At 54.0% G+C, this 24490-nt stretch overlaps 1 protein-coding gene across 4 annotated transcripts in view; it reads left to right on the forward strand.

Annotated features, from left to right (window-relative positions):
• Nucleotides 1-24490, forward strand: part of ATP6V1C2 (ATPase H+ transporting V1 subunit C2) — a 61512-nt gene that overhangs the window by 33451 nt on the left and 3571 nt on the right. The window contains exons 5-12 of one of the 4 annotated variants that reach the window (XM_007971490.3): nucleotides 7292-7386; nucleotides 11687-11778; nucleotides 14836-14934; nucleotides 15600-15668; nucleotides 17922-18014; nucleotides 18112-18205; nucleotides 20697-20834; nucleotides 21682-21779. In XM_007971490.3, coding sequence (XP_007969681.3) covers nucleotides 7292-7386; nucleotides 11687-11778; nucleotides 14836-14934; nucleotides 15600-15668; nucleotides 17922-18014; nucleotides 18112-18205; nucleotides 20697-20834; nucleotides 21682-21779 — 778 coding nt within the window. Of the gene's footprint in view, nucleotides 1-4285; nucleotides 4600-7291; nucleotides 7387-11686; nucleotides 11779-14835; nucleotides 14935-15599; nucleotides 15669-17921; nucleotides 18015-18111; nucleotides 18206-20696; nucleotides 21780-24490 lie in introns of those variants that run through there. The other 3 variants (XR_012095208.1, XR_012095207.1, XM_007971492.3) reach the window with 3 other exon arrangements.

Consider the following 24490-nt stretch of genomic DNA (forward strand, 5'->3'; position numbering starts at 1 on the left):
TCTACAGGTGTGGAGCCCGGGAGCAGTAGGTTCTGCGAGATAGCCTAGGTGTGTAGCAGGCGATACCACCTAGGTTTTTGTAAGTGCTCTCTGTGATGTTCACACAATGACAAAAATCTCCTAATGACACATTTCTCAGAATGTATCCCTGTCATGAAGCAATGCGTGACTGTATATACTATATGTTTATAATAAAATTTATATCCTTTGTTATAAATATAACATATATTCATACTTTTCCCTTCTGAAAACATGAGGAGACGTTTTTTTGAGACAGAGTCTCACACTGTCACCCAGGCTGGAGTGCAGTGGTACAATCTCGGCTCACTGCAACCTCTGCCTCCTGGGTTCAAGCGATTCTCCTGCCTCAGCCTCCTGAGTAGCTGGGACTACAGGCGCCAGCCACCACACATGGCTAATTTTTGTATTTTTAGTACAGACCAGGTTTCTCCATGTTGGCCAGGCTGGTCTTGAACTCTTGACCTCAGGTGATCCGCCAGCGTCGGCCTCCTGAATCCCAAAGGATTACAGGTGTGAGCCACCGCCTGTAGAGGAGACTTTATTTGGCTGTTTAAGTTGACAAATTGAAATGTTCCTACCCCACCTGTGATCTTGGCTTTGTGTGTCTCTGTGGCTTAATAACTCCACCTTATTATATTGCAGGCTTGAAAGAAAAAATGAAATGTTTAAAGAGTAGGTTATGCATTGTTTGCTGTGTCTGTGCTCGGCATGATGCCCGCATGTCCTGGGAAGGTGGAATCTCGGTCTGGTTGTAGGGGTGCAGTGATCAAGTTACCATGATTTCTCAAGTAACAACCTTGTAACTTGGCCACAATATCCATATGACACAGATAACCACCGTCTCGTCCCCCCACTCTTTGTCCTATCACCCCTGCCTCTCCTGAGCAGCACTGCATGCCCCTGGAAGCTGGGAATGCTTTGACCTTGTGGAGTTCAAGGTGAACTGTGTCTTTCTGCATGTGTTCTGCTTCTTGCTTTGATGCTGATGTGGTGTCCCAACTGCCTGCTCTTTGAGCCTGTCTGTTTTATGGCCACTGGAAGCTTAAACTCCAGGCTTCACTTTGGGTGGCCTTGATGGGGTTCAGACATACAAGGAGCCTCCGGGCAGTCCCGGTGCCCAAACAGCTCTTTCCTTGTGTGAATGTTAGAGGGAGTCATTTGCTTTGGATTTTCTCCAACCCGCTCAAATTAAAAATAGCAAATCATTTTAGGTTGAATAAAAATCTTAAGAGATTGGCAGTTATCAAATGCCTTCCCAAATGCAGTCTGTTTGTCACACTGAGATTTTTTGCTGATGCTAAGAAAAAAATCACCTTGTCAAGTTAACCAAACGGGTCTGATTTCCCAGAAGGTCACTCCTCGGGTCCAGGACTGCAAGGCTGACTTCAGGTAGAGAGCTACTTTTCTACATAAACAATGGAGGAACTTTAGCTTATATTAAAATAGTGATCAAAATGCTTGTATTTTATGCAACATTAATGTAACCTTAAGTTAGATGTTATTATTATGCAGTATCCATCCCCAATCCTGATGGTACCAGCAGTGGCCTCAGGAGGAGAAAATTCAGCTTCGTTTGTGGAATGGGCTTTATGACCTCTGTGCCTCCTGTGAGTCGGGTCTCAACTTCCCAAGACTAGAGTTAGTGAAGCACATTCTGAAGCCTGGAGGCTGTAGGGAGGCTGAGGTGGGAGGATTGGCTGGGGCCAGGAGTTCAAAGTTGCAGTGCACTGTGATCGTGCCTGTGAATAGCCACCATACTCCAGCCTGGACAACATAGCAAGACCTTGTCTCTTAAAAACAAACAAACCAACAAGCAAACAAACAAACAAAAAATACAGCATGTGCCATAAACCAGCCCAGAGAGACCTTTTTTTCTTTTTCTTTTTGAGACAGAGTCTTGCTCTGTCGCTAAGCTGGAGTGCAGAGGTGCAATCTCTCACTGCAACCTCTGCCTCCTGGGTTCAAGCGATTCTCCTGCCTCAGCCTCCTGAGTAGCTGGGATGACAGGCGTGCACCACCATGCCCGGCTAATTTTTGTATTTTTAGTAGAGACGGGATTTCACCATGTTGGCCAGGATGGTCTTGATTTCTTGACCTTGTGATTCACCTGCCTCAGCCTCCCAAAGTGCTGGGATTACAGGCGTGAGCCATCGCGCGAACCGAGGGGCCCTTTTAAACTTAGTTTGACTTGGGCTTTCCCAGTGTTACCTGAATGAGGAAATCTTTCTCTTCTGCAGGGCACCCATGAACTAGTGATTGGCAGGATGAACCAGAGGCATGCATTGTTGCATTTTAATCCTATCTCCTCCGGGGACAATTAGGGCACCACGGCTCGCAGCCGGTCAGACCTGGTCCAAAAGTCACTTCTGGATTTTCCTTTTCTCACCTGTAAATGGACTGAATGGCTTCACAGGCTCTTGGCTTCACCGGGACCTGTTGTTTCTGCTTGTTCCTTGCCTCTAGTTGAGCCGGGAGCAGGGAAGGACACAGACAGTTTTGACTGCAGCCAGGGCTGGCAAACACCTTGCCCAGCCTGGGCCCCAGAATGTCCACAGAAGACAGAAACCCTCGAGGCTTGTCTGGCTTGCTGGGCAATGGGCCACAGTCTGGTTGGTCACCATCCCTCATGTTGCTACCTGCTGGGCAGGCCTTGGTTTGGTTCTCGGACAAGACCGTCATGGCTCAAGAGTTGCCAGCCTGTGCAGAGTGTGTTTTGATGAGGGGTGAGCCTGCCTGGGTCATGGTCTGACCTCATGGGCCCTTAGCCCAGGTCCGCGTTACCCCCTCTGAGGCCCAGGCTTTAGTGACTACAGCCCAGGCAGGGGAGGCAAGGCCTGTGTGTTCCAAGCTGCCGTGGGCAAGCTGTGGTACTGTGAGTAGAGAAGGCCAGAGGGGCTGGGCACAGTGGCTCACACCTGTAATCCCAGCACTAAATGGGTGTCTCAGCCTCATTCTGACGAGAAGTCTAAATCTGTCAACTAGAGACATTTAATCAAAGGAGATTCCTCTATTATCTCACAATAATTCTGGGTCACTTTGCTCAGAGAGGTCAAGGAGCTTATATCAGGTCACACAGCCAGTAAAAGTCAGAACTGGCATTTAAATGTGGGCCTTACTGGTTCAAAAGCCCTAGTTCCTACCACTGTTTTACTGGCTCCCAAATATCTCTCAGCAATTTTTCATTGGCTTGTGGTGAAATCAGAAAAATAAAGACATGCAGTATTTTTTTTTTCTTTTTGAAAAAAATACGTAAATCTTATTTTAAAAAGCAAGATCTGGCTGGTCACGGCGGCTCATGCCTGTAATCCAGCACTTTGGGAGGCCAAGGCGGGCGGTTTACCTGAGGTCAGGAGTTTGAGACCAGCCTGGCCAACGTGGTGAAACCCTGCCTCTACTAAAAATACAAAAATTGGCCAGGTGTGATGGTGTGTGCCTATAATCCCAGCTCCTTGGGAGGCCAAGGCAGGGGAATTGCTTGAACCCTGGAGGCAGAGGTTGCAGTGAGTCGAGATGGTGCCACTGCATTCCAGCCTGGGCGACAGAACGAGATCCATTTTCCAAAAAAAAAAAAAAAAAACATAGAAGACCAGAGGGATGGCAAAGGGCCATCCTCAGACAACATTCTTTCCAAAGGCAAGGTGCATGGACAGGGAAGGGCTTGGATGCCTGACCTGGGGCAAGGCTCAGTGTACACGGCTGGAGCTGGTGTTCAAGACATGTGAGAGATGAGGAGGAAGTCACAGTCACACACCCAGAAGCTTCTGGAGGCCTCTGCAGGGAGACATCATCTCAGACTTCCCTGAGCATCTGTCAGTACCAAGCACATGCTGGGCACGCGGTGGCGATGCACGGCCTTCACCTTCTGGAGGCCACAGCCTTGCCGGGGACAGACTCTTAGTGCCACATGTGCCGTGATGGAAACAAAGACCAAGCTGCAAGAAGCGGGTTCAGTCTTGGAGGAGTTATAGGGCAGGGATGCTTCAGATGGAAAGGGAGACCTCAGCCCTTTGGTCTGAATGCCATGAAGGCCTTGGACTTGGTGCAAATGGCCAGAGACACAAGCTTGATCTGAAATGTATCTCTTCCAAGCCACGCAGACAGTGCAAGCTGATACCACAGTCATGGTTGCCAGGAGGAGTCTGTCAGTATTTTGAGCATGTTTATGGAGCACTTGCTCTGTGCAGGGCACTGTGACAGGCTCTGGGAACACACAGACCAGTGAGTCACAGTCACTGTCCTTGAGGAACCTGAGACAGCACGAGGAGTGGAGTTCAGGCCAGCAGGAGCAGGGACAGTTGGGCCACCCCTGGAAGGAACTGGTCTTTCCTTGTCCTACATGTTGAAGGACAGAGGCAGCTGTGAGAGGAGAGCGGGGAGTTGTGGGGACTTGCCTGGGGTGTCAGAGGGGATGAGGTAGGAGGTGGAGGGAAGAGATGGATGGGATGGCACATACCGCCTTGCCATCTCCCATCCTGGGCTGCCACTTGGTGCCTTGAGACTGGTTCCTGGCTTGTGGGATGGCTCTGGGCCCATGCTGGGAGGTGAACTTGCCTGTGCTTGTGCAGTGGGGTCCTGGAGGTGAGTTTCGCTGCTGTTCCTGCCACAGGAGGAGTCCTCCCAATCCTCCTGGTTACCCTCTGACCGCTCCCTGCTCTCACTTCCTCCCCAGCCTGCACCCTTGCTACAAGGTCATTCCCACTGTGTGTGGCAATACCAAAACCTGTATTAATACCTAAACTAATATCAATGTCTGAGTCAGCCTGGACTGCTGTCACAAAATACCACTGACTTGGCAGCTTAAACCACAGACTAAGATCAGACAACCTGGTTTCTCCTGAGGGCTCTCTGCCTGGCTTGTAGATGGCCACCTTCTTGCTGTGTCGTCCCATGGCCATTCCTTGGTGCCTGCATGAGGAGAGAGAGAGCACGGATCCAACTCTCTGCTGTCCCTTCTTATATGGCCTCAAATTCCATTGGATCAGGGCCCCACCCTTACTGCCTCAGAGGTACTCTTGTCAACAGGCCAGGACTCGCCGTGTTAACTCCAACACCAGCGTCCTAAATCTGTAAAACAAATTGTCCCAAGGACCTCCTTCGAGTCTCGGTGGTCTAGAAGCTGTCTGAGTGTGGTTCCTGGGCAGGTTCCACCTGCTGCATGGCTGTGTCCACTTAGTGGATGTGGCAGGGAAGGGAACCGTGGCCCTGCCATGGGCCAAGCAGGGCGTTAGGTGCTTCATGCATTGTCTCCCTTTATCCTGGAGTTTCCATAGCTTGCTCTGTGCCAGTTTCCTCATCTGTAAATTGAGATCATCATAGGGTTTTAATAGGGTTGAAGAATAAATTAAATGGAATAATTCATGTTTCTTGGCCCTAGGTCAGCAGCAGTAAGTGCCAGCTGCTTTAATGGTCATTGTCACCATCGTCGTCCTGTTATCTTCAGGCCTTTCCTATATCTCACATGCTGGCATTTCTTCCCCAGCCCGGTTTCCTCCTCCATTTCATTCCTATCTGCTTCTTGGGGACCTATCCACCCACATGTCAAACTCAAGCTTGTCCCAGGCAGAACTTGCCTCCTCTCCTCCGTCCCCATCCCTCCCACCTCCATGGCTGCCCAGCTTAGTGTACTTCTCTCCCTCCACCCAGCCACCCAACGGGAAAGCTGGTGTCACCAGGCCTGCGTCATTGCCTTGCACCCTGTCCAGTGGGTCCTCCCCTGTCCTCTTCTCCCCTCCCAGGGCCCCTCCCACTCCTCTTGGCACCACCCTCTCCCTCCCACGTTCCTGCTGGCTTCTCGCCTGCAGCCTCCTCCATGCCAGCCTCAGAGGACTCCCCCAGAGTGTGTGAGTGTCCCCAGCCTGCTCCCCTTGGTCGGCTGGAGTCTTATTTGGTGACCCCACTGGCCGCCACTGTCGGGGTTGGAGGAATTTCAGTCCAGTTCCTGTGCTAGGGGCTGAGTGGGTGGGATCTAGTGTTGTTTTTGGCACTCGGTGAGGTGCAGACATGACCCTTGGTGACCGATCCTACCCCTTTCTGTTCAGCGTCTGTCCACACTCCCTCTTCTCTGACTCACAGTGCCCTGAGCACATAACGCTGCCAGCCCTCCTTGCCTGACACCCAACGCCCTCCATCACCGGCCACATGGCCGCCTCCTCTTCCCCTTAGCCTCCGCATGAGTACCATGTCTGTGTCCCAGTGGGGGGTCTCCATCCTCCCTAGCGGGAGCCGGCGCCAACTCTTCATCCTCCCTTAGCACTCCAGGAGGTTATCACCGGGCCCCAGCTCTCTGTGGAGTGTCTGCCTAGGGGTCTCCCTGTGGACCTTGGGCAGGGCGTGGTGTCTAGAGTGTGTCCCCAGCAGGGTGATGGGTGTGGAGTGAGCATGACAGTCCCCTTTCACGCACCAGGATAGACTGGGAAGTGCCGGTGCACAGGGAGCCTGGTCTGGGACATCCGCCATAGGAAGGATCCTCTGCCAGGGGCTCAGGAATTCCAGGGGCCACAGTGGCACTGCAGCTTCCGGGGAATTTCCCACTCTCCCATAGACCGGCGTATTAAAAGAGGTCAGGTCCTGGGGCGGCTGGCCCAGGTAGCTCTGTTTAAGCGTATGGCGAACTAATCTGAAGAGAGCAGACAAGGTGCCACTCCGCTGTGTCTCAGGGAGGGAAATGGATTCTCTCCTAGCCTAAGGGTTGAGTCAGCTGAGGTTTATTTAGTGTTGCTTCTTTCTGACTTCAATTCCGGGGCTCTCTCCACCCCACACCTGGTTAGAATGAGCCAGAGACATTCTGAAGGCAGTGGGTTTGGTGGAAAGAAAAGAAAAAAAGGAAATGTGTGAAAACACTGGTGTGGTCTGTTCACCAGAGACTTTTCTCTAAATAGCAGATACTGAAAAATGCACCTCTCTGCCGTTTAATATAAACCACAGACACAAAGTCCAGTATTTTGCTAATGTGGAAAATGCCTTCTTTGAAATGGACAGTGAAGGTTGAAACTGTCTAGTGCTTGGGCTGACAGCTCCCACGGGCTCACAGCTCCCACATGGAACAGCTCCCACGGGCTCACAGCTCCCACGGGCTCACAGCTCCCACGGGCTCACAGCTCCCTGCTCCCACAGGGAACGTTTGCTTTGCCAGAGCCCTGTGCCTGCCCACCGGCGTTGCCCGTGATGGCTGCCTTCATGTCCACGGTGATGCTTGACTTGGGATTCCGAAGTCTTGATCGTGGACGCAGAGCGCAGGCTCATGTGTTGAAATGTGTTTGTATTCTTCCAGTTGACTTAACATCCTTTGTGACCCACTTTGAATGGGACATGGCCAAATACCCTGCCAAGCAGCCGCTCGTGAGCGTGGTGGACACAATAGCCAAGGTGAGAAAAGGGACTGCTCTGGGGGACAGCTGACTGGTGGGTCAGGTGGGCAAGAACCTGGGGTCTGAGCCTGGGTAGGGCCCCCCCTGTCAACAACCTCAGCCTGCCCTGAGTGGGCCTCTGGGTTTCTGAGGTGTGGCCTCCTTCCATGCACCGGGCAGGTTTGGGGTTTTAGGGCAGCCCTGGTCAGAGAAAGAGTCAGTCCTCTGGTCTCCCCTCGAGGGTCCAGCACCGGTTCACTTGCTGCGCCACTTCTTTTTTCAAAAGTTACTGATGGTGGCCAGGCACGGTAGCTCACGCCTGTAATCCCAGCACTTTGGGAGGCCAAGGTGGATGGATCACAAGGTCAGGAGTTCGAGACCAGTCTGTCCAATATGGTGAAACCCTGTCTCTACTAAAAAATACAAAAATTAACTGGGCATGGTGGCACGCACCTGTAGTCCCAGCTAGTTGGGAGGCTGAGGCAGGAGAATCGCTTGAATCCGGGAGGCAGAGGTTACACTGCTCTCCAGCGTGGGCAACAGAATGAGATTCCATCCCCCCACCAAAAAAAAAAAGTTACTAATGGTGAAGGCAGCTCCCCCATCATTTACTCCTAGGAACCTGACACCTCTAGCCCCCAGGGGATTGTTCACCTGCAAAGCTATTTGCTTTAAGTGGAGAGTTTGGCCTGGGAGCCCTAACCTCTTGAGGCACTGCACCAGCTCTTCACTCTCCACTTGTGACAATGGAGAGGCAGTAAGTGTCCCAACAGCCCTCTGTCCTGTTCAGCAATGGCCTGCACTCCACTTGATAAAATGAACACCCTGTGACTCGAGTCCCAGGGGATGCTGTGGGCACCTGGAGCCGGGTGGCTTCTCCGTATCATCACTGAGGGCGAGAGTGATGAGGACCGTGAGACTGAGGCTGATGGTTTCTGAGGCCTGGCCCTCGCTTCTGCCCCAAAACACTGAGCCCCTAATGTGTCCCGTCTCCTGCTGGCCCCCATGGCTGTGGGAGAGTCTCAGCCTGGGCCAGGAACAAAGGCGCCCGGTTCTCTACTGTGACTGTGGCCAAGGGTCAGGGTGGAGCTGGGCCTCAGATCTGTCCTCTGGCAACTCCTGCAGGTCTCCTGGAAAGTAGGGTGGGGCCAGAAAGCTCGGGAATCTGGGTGGGGCACCTCGGGGGCTGCTAACATCAAAGGGGCCCAGACCCCTGCTGGAACGATCAGGCAGTGATTCTGGAAGGCCCTTCAAGGAGGGGCTGCCCAGAGCACCTGTGCCAGGTGTTCCCTTCGGAGGGCGCTGTGCATGTCCACCAAGGAACTGGAAGCACACGGTGGCTGGTGGGGCTGGCCCTTCTCTGCCTCACCATGGGCCAGTTTGGGATTCTCTGAGTCCCAGGGATGCCAGACTCAGTGTGGAGGGCCCTTGGAGCACATGGAGGGGGCAGAGGGGCGGTAGGGAGACCTGGCTTCTCCAGTCCAGAGCACCCTAAGAGTGCCTTTGGCAGGAAGGAAGGAGGGCACTGGTTTGGTGGCATTCCAGATGTGCCCGAGACTGTGCTGGGTTCTCTTACTATCCACCTCATGCCATGGGGTGGACATCGCTTTCCTCTGAGTGCAGAAGAGGAAGCCGAGGTGTTGAGTGCACGATCCAGGGCCTGCCACAGTTGGAGTATTATGCTGGGATGGGGATACAGGTCTTGGGGACCAGAGCCTGTGGGTTGACTGTGTGCATGGTACCACTTCCCAAGGAAGCCCTGGACTGGCTCCAGCACAGGGAAGCAACTCCTGGCGGGAGCAGGGGCAGAGGCTCCGGGGTGTTGGCTCCCTCAGTCCTGCCTACACCAGGAACACAGTGTGACACCCCCGCCTCAGCCTCGTTCTGCCAACGAGAGGTCTCAATCTGTCAACTAGAGACATTTAGTCAAAGGAGATTCCTCTATTATCTCACAATAATTCTGGGTCACTTTGCTCGGAGAGGTCAAGGAGCTTATATCAGGTCACACAGCCAGTAAAAGTCAGAACTGGCATTTAAATGTGGGCCTTACTGGTTCCAAAACTCTAGTTCCCACCATTGTTTTACTTGCTCCCAAATACCTCTCAGCAATTTTTCATTGGCTTGTGATGAAATCAGAAAAATAAAGACAAACAGTATTTTTTATTTTTGCTTTTTTTTTCCCAAAAAATATACAAATCTTATTTTAAAAAGCAAGATCTGTGGATTGTAGCCATGTCAGTCTCCTGGTTATGATACAGAACTATGACGGTATGGTGCAGAGTAGTATAGTATAGTATAGTTGTATAGGACAGTACAGTATAGTAATAGAGCTGTACAGTGCAGAATAGTAATCATATAGTTATATAGTTGCATAATGCTGTATACTATACAGTTGCACAGTATACTTCTGTAGTGCAGAAGAGTTTAATATAGTTGTATAGTCGTACAATATAGTTGCACAGTTCAGTATAGTATGCAGTTGTATAGTGCCGAATAGTATAGTTGTATGGTGAGGTGTGGGAAATCACTGTGGGAAACTGCATGGAGAGTACTAAGGATCTCTATGTACTATTTTTGCAACATCCTGTGAATCTATAATCGTTTCAAACTTGAAAGTTTTTAAAAAATATTATAAAAAGATGAATTTTATAAAAAACCAAACATGGCAACATGTAAAGAGAAAAATATTTAGTTTTTATCTTTAAAATCATCACTTTAAATCTTTTTCTTTAATTATCATTTTTATCATTTTATTATTATTATTTTTTTGAGACAGAGTCTCACTGTGTTGCCCAGGCTGGAGTGCAGTGGTGAGATCTCGGCTCACTGCAGCCTCCACCTCCCAGGTTCAAGCAATTCTCCTGCCTCAGCCTCCTGAGTAGGTAGGATTATAGGCACACGTCGCCATGCCCAGCTAACATTTTTGTATTTTGAGTAGAGACAGGGTTTCACCATGTTGCCCAGGCTGGTCTCAAACTCCTGAGCTCAGGCAATCTGCCCACCTCGGCCTCCAAAGTGCTAGGATTTCAGGCATGAGCCACCGTGCCTGGCCCATTTTATTATATATATTTTTTGAGACAAAGTCTCACTCTGTCACCCAAGCTGGAGTACAGTGGCGCGATCTCAGCTCACTGCAACTTCCGCCTCCCGGGTTCAAGCAATTCTCCTGCCTGAGCCTCCTGAGTAGCTGGGATTACAGGCGTCCACCACCATGCCCAGCCAATTTTTGCATTTTTAGTAGAGACAGGGTTTTACCATGTTGGCCAGGCTGGTCTCAAACTCCTGACCTCAGGTGATCCTCTCACCTTGGCCTCTCAAATTGCTGGGATTATAGGCATGAGCTACCTTGCCCAGCCTACCATTTGAATATAATCATTTAATTTAATCATTTTTATCATTTTAAATATATTTAATTATTTTATCTTTAAAATTATTTTATGATTTTATCTTTAAAATAATAAAATCATTCGAGCTGTGATCATCACCCCCACTCCCTTTATTCTCCCAAAAGGTAACCAATGTTTAAAAGTTTACAATGGATTCATCCATGTATAAAAATGTCTATATTTAGACTAAAGCTGTTGGCATTGTGTGGAGCACCCACTTTCTTCATCTATTGACTCTTGAGATGCTCCCGTCAGCAGCCGTGTGCTGGCCTGTAGCATTTGTTGATGGCCGTGGTGTAAATGCTCCTGCCATGGCCGGTTGCCTAAGCTGGTGGGGTGTTACTGCATGGGGCTGCGAGGAGGGAATGGGAAGGAGCCTGGCACAGTTGGCTCTCAGCACTGGCATTATCCGCCCTCTGGAACAAATGGGGAACCTGAGCCAGTCGGCCAGAAAGCAGGAGGGTGTGGCTTGAGCCTGGGCCTGTCTTGTTTCTGTCCACTGCACTTCCTTGCCCCTGCCAACACGTACGAGGAATATTGGCACAGCCGAGCCAGGAGACGGGGCATTTGTGAGGGCCAGGCAATGTCGGGTCCTCCTGGAAGCAACGATTGGGGGTCAGCCTGAGCTGCCCTCCAGCAGAGCCCGAGAGGGTAGGTGTGGGTGTGGGATGTCCCGACTGTTCAGGATGGGCTTGAAATCAGGAAAGGCTGGGCTCATCGAGTCATCCTAGAAAAGCCATCATGGCTTGGTGCCTGGGTGCCACACAGGGGCTCCTTGGAAGGGCCAAATGCTGGTAAACGGAAGCCATCCTGGCAAATAGCCAGGGCAGTTCTTTTTCTTGAACGCACCATGAGCTTTTGTGGCCATTTCAAAAAGTTCAACCAACTCCTTCAGTGCCCAAGGTCACCCGGAGCTTTTGCTTTCCCAAACAGCAACTGGCGCAGATCGAGATGGACCTGAAGTCCCGAACGGCCGCTTACAACACTCTGAAGACAAACCTGGAGAACATGGAAAAGAAATCCATGTGTGTATTCACCAGCCTCCACATCTGGCGAGGGCGAGTCCTGGCGAGGGCATAGCGTTTGCCTGTCCTGCCACTGGGCCACCTGGGAGTCTGTGCCCGTGCATGACAGTGAGACAGACAGACAGGTGGAGGCACTCTCACCTCTCCAAGAGCCGCGTGCTGGGAGAGGAGGAAAGGGCCAGGCGAGGGTGATCACGCCCCGTGCATATGCCCAGGGAAGAGGATGCGGCCGTGCTGCTCCTCACCGCACGCTTCCGTCTCCCAGCTTCTCCAGGGCACCTGGGTGCTGCACCCAGTCCTCCCCTGTGGAGGCTGCACAGAGGGCCCCCGGGGCTGACAGGAGGCCAGGATATCAGAGCACGGCCCGTTGCAAAGCGCAGCAGGGTAGTGGGCTCTGTGGACAAGAGCAGAGCAGCCTCAGGGACTCAGGTGCCTTCTCCACCCACCTGAAGAACCACTGTGTGGGAGAGGGAGCAGGCTCCGCCGGCAGAACAGTCACCACGATGGTAGAGATGCCAGAGAAAAGTGTTAACTCAGCAACGCAGTGGCAGGGACTGTCTTGTGAGGTAGTGAGTGTCCTGTTGTTGGAGGTGTGTAAGAGAAGCCATGTAGCCAGACATGGTGGCTCACGCCTGTAATCCCAACACTTTAGGAGGCTGAGGCGGGTGGATCACGTGAGGCTAAGAGTTTGACCTGGCCAACATGGTGAAACCCCGTCTCTACTAAAAATACAAAAATTAGCTGGGCATGGTGGTGCGCACCTGTAATTCCAGCTACTTGGGAGGCTGAGGCACGAGGATCACTTGAACCTGGGAGACAGAGGTTGCAGTGAGCTGAGATCACCACTGCACTCCAGCCTGGGCATAGAGTGAGACTCTGTCTCAAAAAAGAAAAAAACAAAACAAAACAGAGAAGCCAGGTGAGCTCCTGCTGAGGAGGCTGCTCCTGAACAGGGTGAGGTGGGGTTGGCTGGCATGGAGGAGCAGCCCAGTCCCCCCAGACTCTGGATCTGATGCTGTTGGTTGTTCTCCGAGAACCCTGGTCAGTTGTAGAGTTTTCAATATGATACCTACACTTGGCCCCTAACTCCAGAGAAGGGAAGTGACGCAGGGAGGCCCGAACCAACTGCCCTCCCCTGATTGGCCCACTACTGTAAGCAAACGGAATGTTACCTGGGAGGTACCCCCACTTCTGCAGTCCACTTCTGAGGGTCACTGGGCCAGCTGTCTTCTTGTGAAAAAAGCAAATGGTACATTAGTGGAAAGAAAATTAAAAACCATAGATGGTTTTTAGGCCAGGCACAGTGGCTCATGCCTGTAGTCCCAGCACTTTGGGAGGCTGAGGCAGGTAGATCACCTGAGGCCAGGAGTTTGAGACCAGCCTGACCAACATGGAGGAACCTCATCTCTACTAAAAATACAAAATTAGCTGGGCATAGTGGTGCGCACCTGTAATCCCAGCTACTCGGGAGGCTGAGGCAGGAGAATCACTTGAACCTGGGAGGAGGAGGTTGCAGTGAGCCGAGATCATGCCACTGCACTCCAGCCTGGACAACAAGAGCGAAACTCTGTCTAAAAAAAAAAAAAAAAAAAAAAAAACACAGCCCACTTCAACTGGAAACCCTTGCTGTTGGATGCCTGGCTTCTTGTCAAAAGTAAGTGGGCATGAGCTCTGGAGTATAGGACGGAGGCCAGGCGCCAGCACAGAGAGCCCTAAGTGGGGATGGGTCATCCGTCCATCCATTCTGGCTTGGAGCCCACATACCATGGGGCCATCCACTCGCACAGCATCACCCTGTGATGGATTTCCTCAGGACTGGTTGGGACTTGAGCAAACACCTGGTCCAGCCTCTTCACTCAACTGGTGAGGTTCCGTCATTCATTGATCATTCATTGATTTGCAGTGACTTTAATTGATTTACTGAGCACATACAGCAAGTATAAGAGGGTGGTGTACGAAGAGGGATGAACGTTTCTAACTCCCTCCTCTGCGCTCTCTTTTCTTCTTTTGTTGTACATGTACCAAGTATGCACTGTGCCCTCAGGCCTGACGCTAAACCCTAAAGATGTAAAGCAGAATACAATACAATTTTTGCACTTGCAGAGCTCGTAGTTATTCATTCGACAAACGTGTGGAAAGTTGGCTTCGTGTTGGGGGTTCAGAGGTGAGCCAGGGAGAGAGGTGGGACAGTGTAAGGGTAATGTGTTCAGTTCTAGGACAGGGAGGTTCAAGCATGTGGTGCCCAGGAAGAAGGAACCTAAGGGCTTTATCCATGGCCATGCAGCTGGTCAGTGATGTTCAGGCAGGAGACAGCAAAGAAGCCACATAGGCTCCCTGAGGAAGGTGTTTCCCATTGCCTTTAAAGCTTTGGCCATGGCTGAGTGCTGGAGAGCGATTTCCCAGGGAAGCACTCTGTGCCGACGTCACCGCCCCTGTGCTGGTCCCGCATACAGCCTGGGTAGTTTGATCTTGGCCCATTTTCTGATCTGACAGCCTTGATCCATGTGCCAATAATACCATACCCTCCACTCAGACCAGGTCCACTGGGCATGTAGAAAGCTATTTCAGGTGAGTGTCTCCTGGCTGCTGGGCTGGGAGGCCTGTAAAGTGACACGGAGCTCTATCGAGGATGGCTCACGCAGCTCCAAGAGCTGGCCGTGGTGTTGACACTTGAGTAACTTTAGCTGCCTGCCACCCGAGGCCCCCATCCTGTAGCAGCTGTGGCTGGCACCGCGCACCGGGGCAGTGCAGGTCACTGAGGTGTTGGATTCGGCAGCCCCTTGGGTGATGGGTGATAGTACCTGAGGCCCTGCCAGCCTCCCTGTCCCTAGAGGGGAGGAGGCAGCAGCTGTGACCCCAGCAAAGAGCCTGGCCCTGCAGTTGGCAGGGAGCGATCATTGCTGAGAATTGCTGTGTTCTTCTAGGCTCCAACATCCCTGGTGCCCACCCTGCCTTGAGAACTGCCCCTCAGCCCCAGTGCCTGGGCATGGGTTTTTGGGGTCACTGTGTCCCTTTCTGCTCACACCATTCACACCCTTTGTTCCACCTGCCTTTTAGGGGGAACCTCTTCACCCGGACACTGAGTGATATTGTGAGCAAGGAGGACTTCGTGCTGGATTCTGAGTATCTCATCACACTTCTGGTCATCGTCCCCAAGTGAGTGCTGGGCAAGTGGGTGTCTCAGCCTGTGCCGGGCGATCAGTGGGTGTCTCAGCCTGTGCCGGGCGATCACGAAGGCAACTGGCCCTGCCCAGCAGAGAGGAAGGTGGGCCCTTTGGTGACTTGGGTGGAGTGGACGAAGATGCTCCCTGCCCAGCCCCAGTTCCCAGGAAACAGTCATTCCTTCACGGGGCCCTGCCCGCGGCTGTGCCAGCAGGGACAGTTGTTGGGTGATGGAGGTTGTGGCCATGACAGAAGCAGTCATTTATTGAGCGCTTGCTATATACCCAACGTGTGGTTGACATTATTTTATTTCATCCTCACCAAAGGCCTGGGAAGTCTGGTGATTCCCATTGTCCTGAGGCTGGAGAGGCTGGTTAGCTTGCCCAAGGTCACAAGGGGCCCAGATTAGACGGTTGTTAGTGAGCCCCAAGTGTATCCATAGCTCTTCACAAAGGGACTTCTGTGGGTACCCTGGGGAGGCTAGGCAGGGGATTCCCCATGGGCACAGCCGGGCCTCAGGGGAGGTTAGGGCTCCCTCTGACCCCATCCCTGCTCACCTTCAGGCCCTCAGGAAAATGGGTATGCAGCTTCCTAAGCACTCAGGACACCCAAGAGCCTTTTCTGCAAAAAAATCACAGAATGATTCTGTGTTCTTGCAGACCCAACTACTCACAATGGCAAAAAACCTACGAATCTCTCTCAGACATGGTGGTCCCTCGATCAACCAAGTAAGTGAGACCCCAGCTTGCTCCCAGGAACCCTGGGGTGCATGTGTGGGTGCTTCAGGGCACCCAACCACCAAACATGCCCTGAGGGTGTAAGGCCCCCCCCGGCCCTCCACACCTGGGCCCTCTCCTGTCCCTTGGCCTGGAGTTCTGTCAGCGTCGCACACCTTGTCACATGCCAGAGTGCCTTCCTCTTTCAAAACTTCACTTCCCTGCCCCTGCCCTGGGAAGGCTGCCCTGGCCCCACCTGGCCGAGCAGCCTCTCCATGCCATTGCCTCTGCTGCATTCTGGCTCTGCATTCTCAGCTCAGCATCAATTCTTCCCTGCCAGAGGGGGAAGCCAGCCCTGGCCTGAGCGGCTGCCCAGTGAACGGCCACAGCGGGAGCCGGGAGGGAAAGCAGCCTCGGTGTGTGGCCTGCGGGGGCCAGAGCAGGAGTGGCCAGTGGACCCTGGCAGAGTGACAGGCGGAGGGCAGGTTACAAACTGTGTCCATCATGGGATACTGCGTGGCGGGGGAACCAAGGATGCCGGCCCCGTGTGTCAGGAGGGAAGAAGGGGAAAGGCTGCTACAGAGGAGCAGAGGGTGTGAAATGGGTGTGAAATGGGTGTGAAAGGGGTCTGAAAGGGGTGTGAAATGGGTGTGAAATGGGTGTGAAATGGGTGTGAAATGGATGTGAAATGGGTGTGACTCGGGCACACACAGGTACACAGGGAATTGTGGGGATGGGTCACGGGGAGGAAGGCCACGCTCAGGATGGTGGTGGCCCAGGATGGAGTGAGTGGCACATATGGGGTAGGAGCATGTGGGCTTTCACCGGCTGGAGCTTTGGTTTTGGGTGGCTGATCCAAAGCTGCGCGTTTTCCTTTTTTTTGAGACGGAGGCTCACCCTGTTGCCCAGGCTGGAGTGTAGTGGCACGAGCTCAGCTCACTGCAACCTCCGGCCTCCCGGGTTTAAGCAACTCTCCTACCTCAGCCTCTCAAGTAACTGGGATTATAGACGTGCACCAACATAGCCAGCTAATTTTTGTATTTTTGGTAGAGGTGGGGTTTCACCATGTTGGTCAGGCTGGTCTCGAACTCCTGACCTCAGGTGATCCGCCTGCCTCAGCCTCCCAAAGTGCTGGGATTACAGGTGTGAGCCACCACACCCAGCATGGTACTCATTTTCCTCTATACCTTTTTGTATGGCTGAGATGGTTTGTAATTTGAAGAGGTTTTAGAATGCTCCTCAGGCAGCCAGCCTATTCATCTGACTCCTCACAGACAGAGCTCCTGGTGCAAGGCCTCTGCCCTGGGGCCCCTGCTGGGGGAAGGGGCTCTCCCAGGGCCAGGAAATGGCAATCATCGGGATCTAAATTGAAAGGTGCAAGGAACAGGACAATCACAGCCCGAGGTTACAGGGGAGGCAGGGAAGAGGAGTAAGGCTCCGGAGCGGAGGAGCTGGCCCTGGAAGCTGGTGTGCTGGCAGGAGCATTCACTGCTCTTAAATGCCAAGCACCGGGGATCCGTGCCAGGACCGGCTGCCTTGGTAGGTGGCCTGGCCTCCCAGACCAGAGCCTCAGGCCCTTCATTGTCACCAGCCACCTGAAAGCCTGCACAGATGACTCTAGAAATACCTGGAGCCTGGGGGCAGCCCCTATGGGAGGGGCTGTGAGAAACAGAAAGGGTGACCCTGCCAGCATGCTGTGAGATCGTGTCTGGCCCTGAGGGCTCCCACTTCCGGTCTTCTGGCCAGTAGGACTCAGAGATGTTTAGACCGCTGGCCCCAAGAATTCCTGAGTTGCTGGAGACAGTGGCCCCAGTGGTCCTGGGTTGAGACGTGCTTGGGAGGCTGTGTTCCGTTAGGACTTTGTGACATTGCAAGTGAAATGGACCTTGTGCGATAGTTTCCACCACTCTGCTTCACTATCAGGCGGCACATCAGAGCCAGGGACACCCCGTGCCAGCTGAGGTGACGGCGGCCCGGGGGGCTTGGTCTCTCAGGCATTTGATAAGCGGGCGCTGAAGCCCAGGCCCCTGCACTGCCTGCCCCCCGAGCCCCGCTGAGGCCTTAGCCTGGAGGAGTGTGGAAGGGGCAGGAGGGGAGGGCAGGCAGCCAGGGGTTAGGAAATCTCAGGGAGTGTCCTTGGTTCCCCAGCCCTCAGCTGCTGCCAGGGACCCCAAGTGCAGGCCACTAGGCCCCAGGGGCCTCTGAGCCCCAGACCCACACAGAGCCTGGCAGTGAGTCCAGCCAACAGATGCTTCTCTCCAACAGACTCATTACTGAGGACAAGGAGGGGGGCCTTTTCACTGTGACTCTGTTTCGAAAAGTGATTGAAGATTTCAAAACCAAGGCCAAAGAAAACAAGTAAGTGTCCTCCGGGTTTCGTTCATCTCCTGCTGCGGGGCGTCTCTGCCCCTCAGGAAGGCTTCTGAGTGAAAGCCCATGGTTTGCTTGTTTTAAGGTTCACTGTTCGTGAATTTTACTATGATGAGAAGGAAATTAAAAGGGAAAGGGAGGAGATGGCCAGATTACTGTCCGATAAGAAGCAACAGTATGTGAGTATGTGATTGAGCAGTTCCTCCTGCCCCTACCCAGTGGCCTGGGGATAGAAGAGTCCTCCCAAGTCTCCAGCTCTCCCTCTCATTGTCCCCACCAGGCTCCTGGGCTCACACCACGGGGACCCTCTGTTCTCAGGGGACGCCTGACCAGGGTCTGGGGGGCGGGCGGTGAGCACAAAGGAGCCCAGGCGGGGGAGCGGGGGGCGGGAGCCGGGGGTCCACCCAGCCAGCACTTTCCACACACGCTCTCACTGGTCCCCAGCACCGCCCTGCCAGGAAGGGGTTGCTAACTCCACAGTACGAATGAGAAACTGAGGCTGTGAGAGGCAAGCTGGCCAGATGACCCGCCAGGCCTTCCTGGAACTGAGCGAGGCACGTGGGCTCCAGGCGGGAGCATCTGTGTGCAGGGTGGGCAGTGCCGGGCCTTGGAGATTGCAGCCGTGAGGTTTCCAGGGCGCCACTAGCCCCCGTATTGACCTCCCCTGTGTCCTTAGCACAGAGGGGGTGCTTATCTGGAGACTTCCGACCACAGCCACTCAGAAACCCTTCATGTAGGAGGACAGCTTAGCTCGCCAGGGAGCAAAACTAGATGCTTGCATTTGAAATGTGAGCAGGAGAGCTGTGGGAAGGCCGCCCCGCCGCTCCGTGAAGCGAGCATCTTCCATACTCAGTCCTCCCACCGCGGTGCTGGGCTCGGCCGGGCAACTTGGAAGGAGCCTGTCTGGGTGGAGTGTTTTTGGGCCCCTTCTTCCCCGTGCCCACCAGGGAGGGTTCTGTGGAGCACCTTCCAGTCCAGCCTCTAGTGACGGGGCGGGAGGAATGAGTAGAATGTTCTTGAGGCCTTTGGGGGGACGTCGCTGTGTGAACACAGCGCTGTGAGGACCTGCGTGGGGAGGAGTGCCATGGCCGCGGGCAGGCAGGGAGTGCCCCCGGGGTCCGTGCCATCAAGTGTGTACTCCGGGCTCCCGGGGGCTTGGCCTCTCTGTCAGCGACCTAGCGACCTCTTCACAGGGACTGGAGATGAGCAGCCCCCCCTCACGAGCAAACCGAGTCACGGAGCCCCCATAGTGGGGTTCTCGGAGCCCTTCTGGTCTGGTCTGTTTCCCTTTAGGAAGGAAACAATAGCTGATAATATAAACGTTTATGTAGGGATTTTTTACCCTCCTTCCCCAAAGCAGAAGCACAGGGCGCTCACACGTGTGTGTGTGCGTGTGTGTGTGTGGACATGTGTGTGCACAGCAAGTGAGACACGCCTCAGAGCCAGAGGCTGCCGGGCTCCAGCTGAGCCTGTGGGGTGGGTGTCCCCTCCTGAGTACAAGGACCTGAGCTGGAGCTGGGGAACCCTGGCCCTTTGGTGCTCCAGTCCTCAGAGCAGGGCCCACAGACCCAGATACCAGGCAGGAAAGATTTCCCCAGTGAAAGCTGAGCTCCAAAGCATTTCCTTCCTTAGCCTCAGCTCACCTGAAACCCTTGTTACCTGGGCACGCCCTGGCTGTTCTCTTTAGCCAGGCTTTTTCCCAGCTCGATTCAGTCCTGGTCCCGACCCCCTGCACAGTATCTCTGGATGGGGCTAGACCATGGCAGCCTCCACGTTGGGAGGCCCTGCTGGGGACAGGTGGCGAAGCAGGGCCTTTAGCACCCACCTGGGCACTGACCCGGGCCTGCCAGACCCCCAGGGAACAGGGTGACACACAGGAGCCTGCCACCTGCCACATGTGGCTCAGGTTCCCAGCTGGCGTAGTTTACATGGCATAGCCTTTGCCCACACTGCCCTGGGGGCCCTGCCAGGGTCTCTCTGTGGGCGGGAGGTGGAGACACTCTCAGCTCGGGTGAGCCCCACTGGCCTCCTGAGGATCTGGCCCCTCTGGCCTATCTAGAAGTGCATGACCAAACGTCTTGCATCCTTTTTGTCACTCGTCAACCAGAGGGACAGGCCAGGCCCTGGGTTTGAGTGTACTTTGAGAGCAAAGTGGGATTTTCCTGTGTTTCCCACCTGTTTGCAGAGACAGAATGGGAAAGGGTGAGTGTCCTAAATGCATGCCCAACTCATCTCCTGCACTGTGCACGCCGAGGTGCCCCCTGAATGCCAGGAAGGCATCTGTGGCTGGGCATGGTGGAGCCACCTTGACAGAGCGCAGACAGCTGTTTCCACTAATGCCTCCCGGTGCTGTCCTGGTCGGCCTGCGATGGGGGTCCTGGCCAAGCCCAAGCAAGGGGACGGGGCTCAGGACTGACCCCTCTGCCAGAGATTGGCTCTGTGCTTGGAATATGGAACCCAAAGGCCTTAACGCTGCCCCTCCCTCTGCCTTCACCACTCCGGGAGCCCGGCGAGCGCCTACCACATCTCTAGTCTAGCCAGCACGCGAGTCTCGAGGGTGGGCCTGAATTCCTGAGCTTGCTCTCGCGTGCCTTTCAGGCGATGAGAATGATTTATTTGTTTGTGATGCATGTTTGCTGAAAGATTAATAAATCATTTCTGTGCCTTTAGCAAACTTCCTGTGTTGCTCTTAAAAAGGGATCATCCACCTTCCCGGACCACAAGGTTAAGGTAACCCTGCTAGGTAACCCTGATAGGCCCGCTGCGGGGCAGACCGACAGAGAGAGAGAGAGTGAGGGCGAGGGTGAGGTAAGCAACGCCCCGGGAACCCCGGGGTCCCTGGCTCGCATCTCCTCGCCAGCTCAGGCATCTTCTGGGAAAATGAATCCTTGCATTTTTCTGTTCTCTAACATGGCTTTTGAGGTCTTAAATTTGAGGAGCCAGAATCATGCCTTCCTCCTAATCTGCAGGGCCTCTTTGGAGCTGCCCCCGCCTGGAGTGAAGGGTGCTTGTCGGCCAGGGCGCCTGTCCCCGGGCCCCTGGCTGGAGGTGGCTGGAGCTGGGACGGGCAGGGCCCTGGCTGGGGTGGTGGCAGGCAGCTCAGCTCTCCTCCCTTGGCTGCCCTTGCTGAACCCACCCCTGACCTTTGTGGGCAGTTGCAGTGTCGGGCGGGAGCTCCGAGCTCTTGCTCCCAGACTCTGAGCTCCCAGGAGGACCTGCCACACCAGTATCAGTGGCTGCTGCTGTGGCCACGTGAGGCGGGGCTGTGAGGGGAGGCGCTGCTGTGGTTGATGCCAGGACCCTGGGGGCAGAGCCTCTGAGAAGGTGGACTCCCTGGCTGCGCAGTGTCAGGCAGAAGCCCCTGGCTGCCCGCTGAAAGCCCCGAGGTCAGGGGCTGCCCAGCTCCCCGTGCTGCGGTCTGCGGTGGCCCCATGCATGCACCGGGTGGCTGGCCCGCTGAGCTTCCCTGGCACCAGGCGCCCTGGACCTCGAGGTCCTGAGCCTGACCCAGGGCTGGTCCGACCAACTCTCTGCTTCTGGCTCCTGGGCACTTCTTCTCAGCTCAGGGCGTGCTCTGTCAAAACCCAAGTCCTTTCTTGGCTCTGTGTTGGGCGGGGTGGCCAGGAGGGGTCACCGGGCTCTTCTGTCCTTTCAGGGCCCCCTGCTGCGCTGGCTCAAGGTGAACTTCAGCGAAGCCTTCATTGCCTGGATCCACATCAAGGCCCTCAGAGTGTTTGTGGAGTCCGTGCTGAGGTGCGTGGCAGTGATGCCCCGGCTGGAGCTGTCCTGAGGATGGACAGGGTCTGTGGGAGCTATGGGGGCGCCCCAGCTCCTGCCTTCTCTCCACCCTCCACCCATCTCCTTTCTGTGACTGTGGCAGTTGGCAACATGCTCAGTTCCGAGTCAAATACACCCTCCCTCAGCCCTGCGTCCCCTGCTGTCTGCTCCCGCCGTTCCTGCCACACTTGGGACAAGTGTCATCTGGGTTCTCCCCAGCGCCCTACCCGCATGCCCCTTGTGGACCCTCTGGCTGGCTCCTGTCCCCACCCTCATGAAGCCTGCAGGGTCCCAGTGGCTTCTGGAAAGCGTTCTTGGGCTGCCTCCATCCTCGGCCTGGAAGCCCCACCCCTCAAGGCAGTCCAGAGAGAAAACCAAAACCACACCACCACCAACAGAGCTTATTTTGCCTTTTTTTTTTTTTGAGATGGAGTTTCACTCTTGTTGCCCAGGCTAGAGTGCAATGGCGCATTCCTGGCTCACTGCAACCTCCGCCTCTCGGGTTCAAGAGATTCTCCTGTCTCAGCTTCCCTAGTAGCTGGGATTACAGGAGCCCGCCATCATGCCCAGCTACTTTTTTGTATTTTTAGTAGAGGCAGGGTTTTGCCATGTTGACCAGGTTAGTCTGGAGCTCCTCCTAACCTCAGGTGATCTGCTTGCCTCAGCCTCCCAAAGTACTGGGATTACAGGCGTGAGCCACCATGCCTGACCTTTGCCTAATTAAAAAAAAAAAAAAAAAAAAAAAAAAAAGATAGGCCCTTGTCATGGACCGTGAGACCAGCCTGGCCAACATGGCGAAACCCCACCTCTACTAAAAATAAAAAATTAGCCAGGAGTGGTGGCGTGGGCCTGTAGTACTGGCTACTTGGGAGGCTGAGGTGGGAGGATCACTTGAGCCCGGGAGGCGGAGATGACAGTAAGCTGAGATTGCACCACTGCACTCCAGCCTGGGCAACAAGAGAAACTCTGGCAAAAAAAAAAAAATTGCTTCACTGTGGGAAATCTGGCAACTCTAGGTAAGCAGAGTGAATAAAAATCTCCTGTAATTTTAACACCAGGAGAGAACACTGCCGGCATCCCAGTGGGTGCCCCTTTAGGCGTAGGGTTTGTTGGTTTTTTTATGAATAGATACATGATTCTTACAGATTTTTATGAAAGTGGAATCAGAGAGGAAACACCTTTGAAGGCCACTTTCCTGGCCCGTGTGGCTGCGTCCTGCGTCACGGAGCGCTGCGCCCTGCCTGCTGCTCTGACTCGCAGCCTCCTGGACTCCTCCAGCCCCGGGACCCTCTGTGTGACCTGTGGACCCCTTCCCCGCCTGCACTGAAGAGCTCCTCATCCTTCCCTGCCGTCCCCCTGGCCGATGTCTCCTGCTTTCCCTCGTTTTCCTGCCCATGTTCCCTGGTCTCCAGGTCCTGCCATCCGCCTGCCGTAGGCTTTATCTGGGTATCTGTCTCATCTCCCCTCCCACACCCCTTCCTCTGCTTTCCTGTTTCTGCCAGTGGCCTCCTCATCCTTCCCCTCATCAGACCCCAAACTCCAGGGTCAGTTTGGACACCTCTGACAGGCCCGGTCCACTCTGCCTTTGTACTCTCTCTTCCACGGGTCTGGCCCCACCGGCCTGGCTGTTGCCATAAGCCTCCTCTTTGTTCTTGGCCTCCAATTCACCTTCCATGAGGCTGTCAGTGTGTGGTCTGCCCAGGTACAGATTCTGACCCTGGTTCCTGGTTCTTCTGCCCTGCACATGCACCACCCCCACACCTGCACCCATGCACACCTGTGTATGCCCATCTCAAAAGCCTGTACCAACACAGATGGCAGCATTGGCTTGGAGGGTGTACCTAGCTCCTGGGAGTATTCTAGCCATCTCTAGTATACACAGCCTCACATCAACCCTGCCCAGCTCAGAAGTCAGTTGCTCTCAGTCCTAACACAGTGAAGCCTGTCCATGCCTTCCAGGATGCACATTTGCCCGAGAGAGGTCGAGACCGACCTCCTTAATATAGTACTTAGGCTCAATAAAGCGAAGTATTATCCCTAAAAACAGATGCAAAACTAATTCTCAAGCAGTCAAGTTCAGAAGCAGGCACTGTGAGAAGTTCCTGAGTCTCACTGTCCAGAGATAATCGCGGCAAATGGCTTTGGGACACTTGCAACTCCCACAAAAGGGGATTCAATGTTCTGCACCTTGTTTATTCCATTTGCTTTGTGGGATCCTCGCAGATCAATATGAGTAGAGCTACTTGATCCTTTTTAATGGCTTCATCATATACCATTGTATGGGGGTGCCATCATCTAAGGAAACAGATACTGAGCTAACCAGTTCTTCAGAGTAAGCGCAGAGGCAAGGAGGGAGGAGGCAAAGCGCACACGCCCCTGCTGCTTTGGGCTCCTGTCGGTCTGTGCCCCGTTTGGCGCTTGCTGCTATCTTCCTGTCTCAGGAGCCGCTTTCCTTCTGTCCCTGTGCTGGGCACTGAGTCTGGCTTCTCTCTGTACCTCTGCCACCCAGCACAGAGTTGTACAAAGAGTAGACATGAAATGTTTGTTGACTGAATAAAGCCAGTGTGACGCAGGCACAGTCCTTGGTTGAGGAGGTGGGGTTCATCCTCATGGATGACGAATCCCAGCTGCTTAAGTGACCCAAGACGAAAACAGGTGGGGGGTGGGGCAGCGGCGAGGCTGCTGAG

This window comes from Chlorocebus sabaeus, chromosome 14 (genome assembly GCF_047675955.1).
Source record: "Chlorocebus sabaeus isolate Y175 chromosome 14, mChlSab1.0.hap1, whole genome shotgun sequence".
Lineage (NCBI taxonomy): Eukaryota > Metazoa > Chordata > Mammalia > Primates > Cercopithecidae > Chlorocebus > Chlorocebus sabaeus.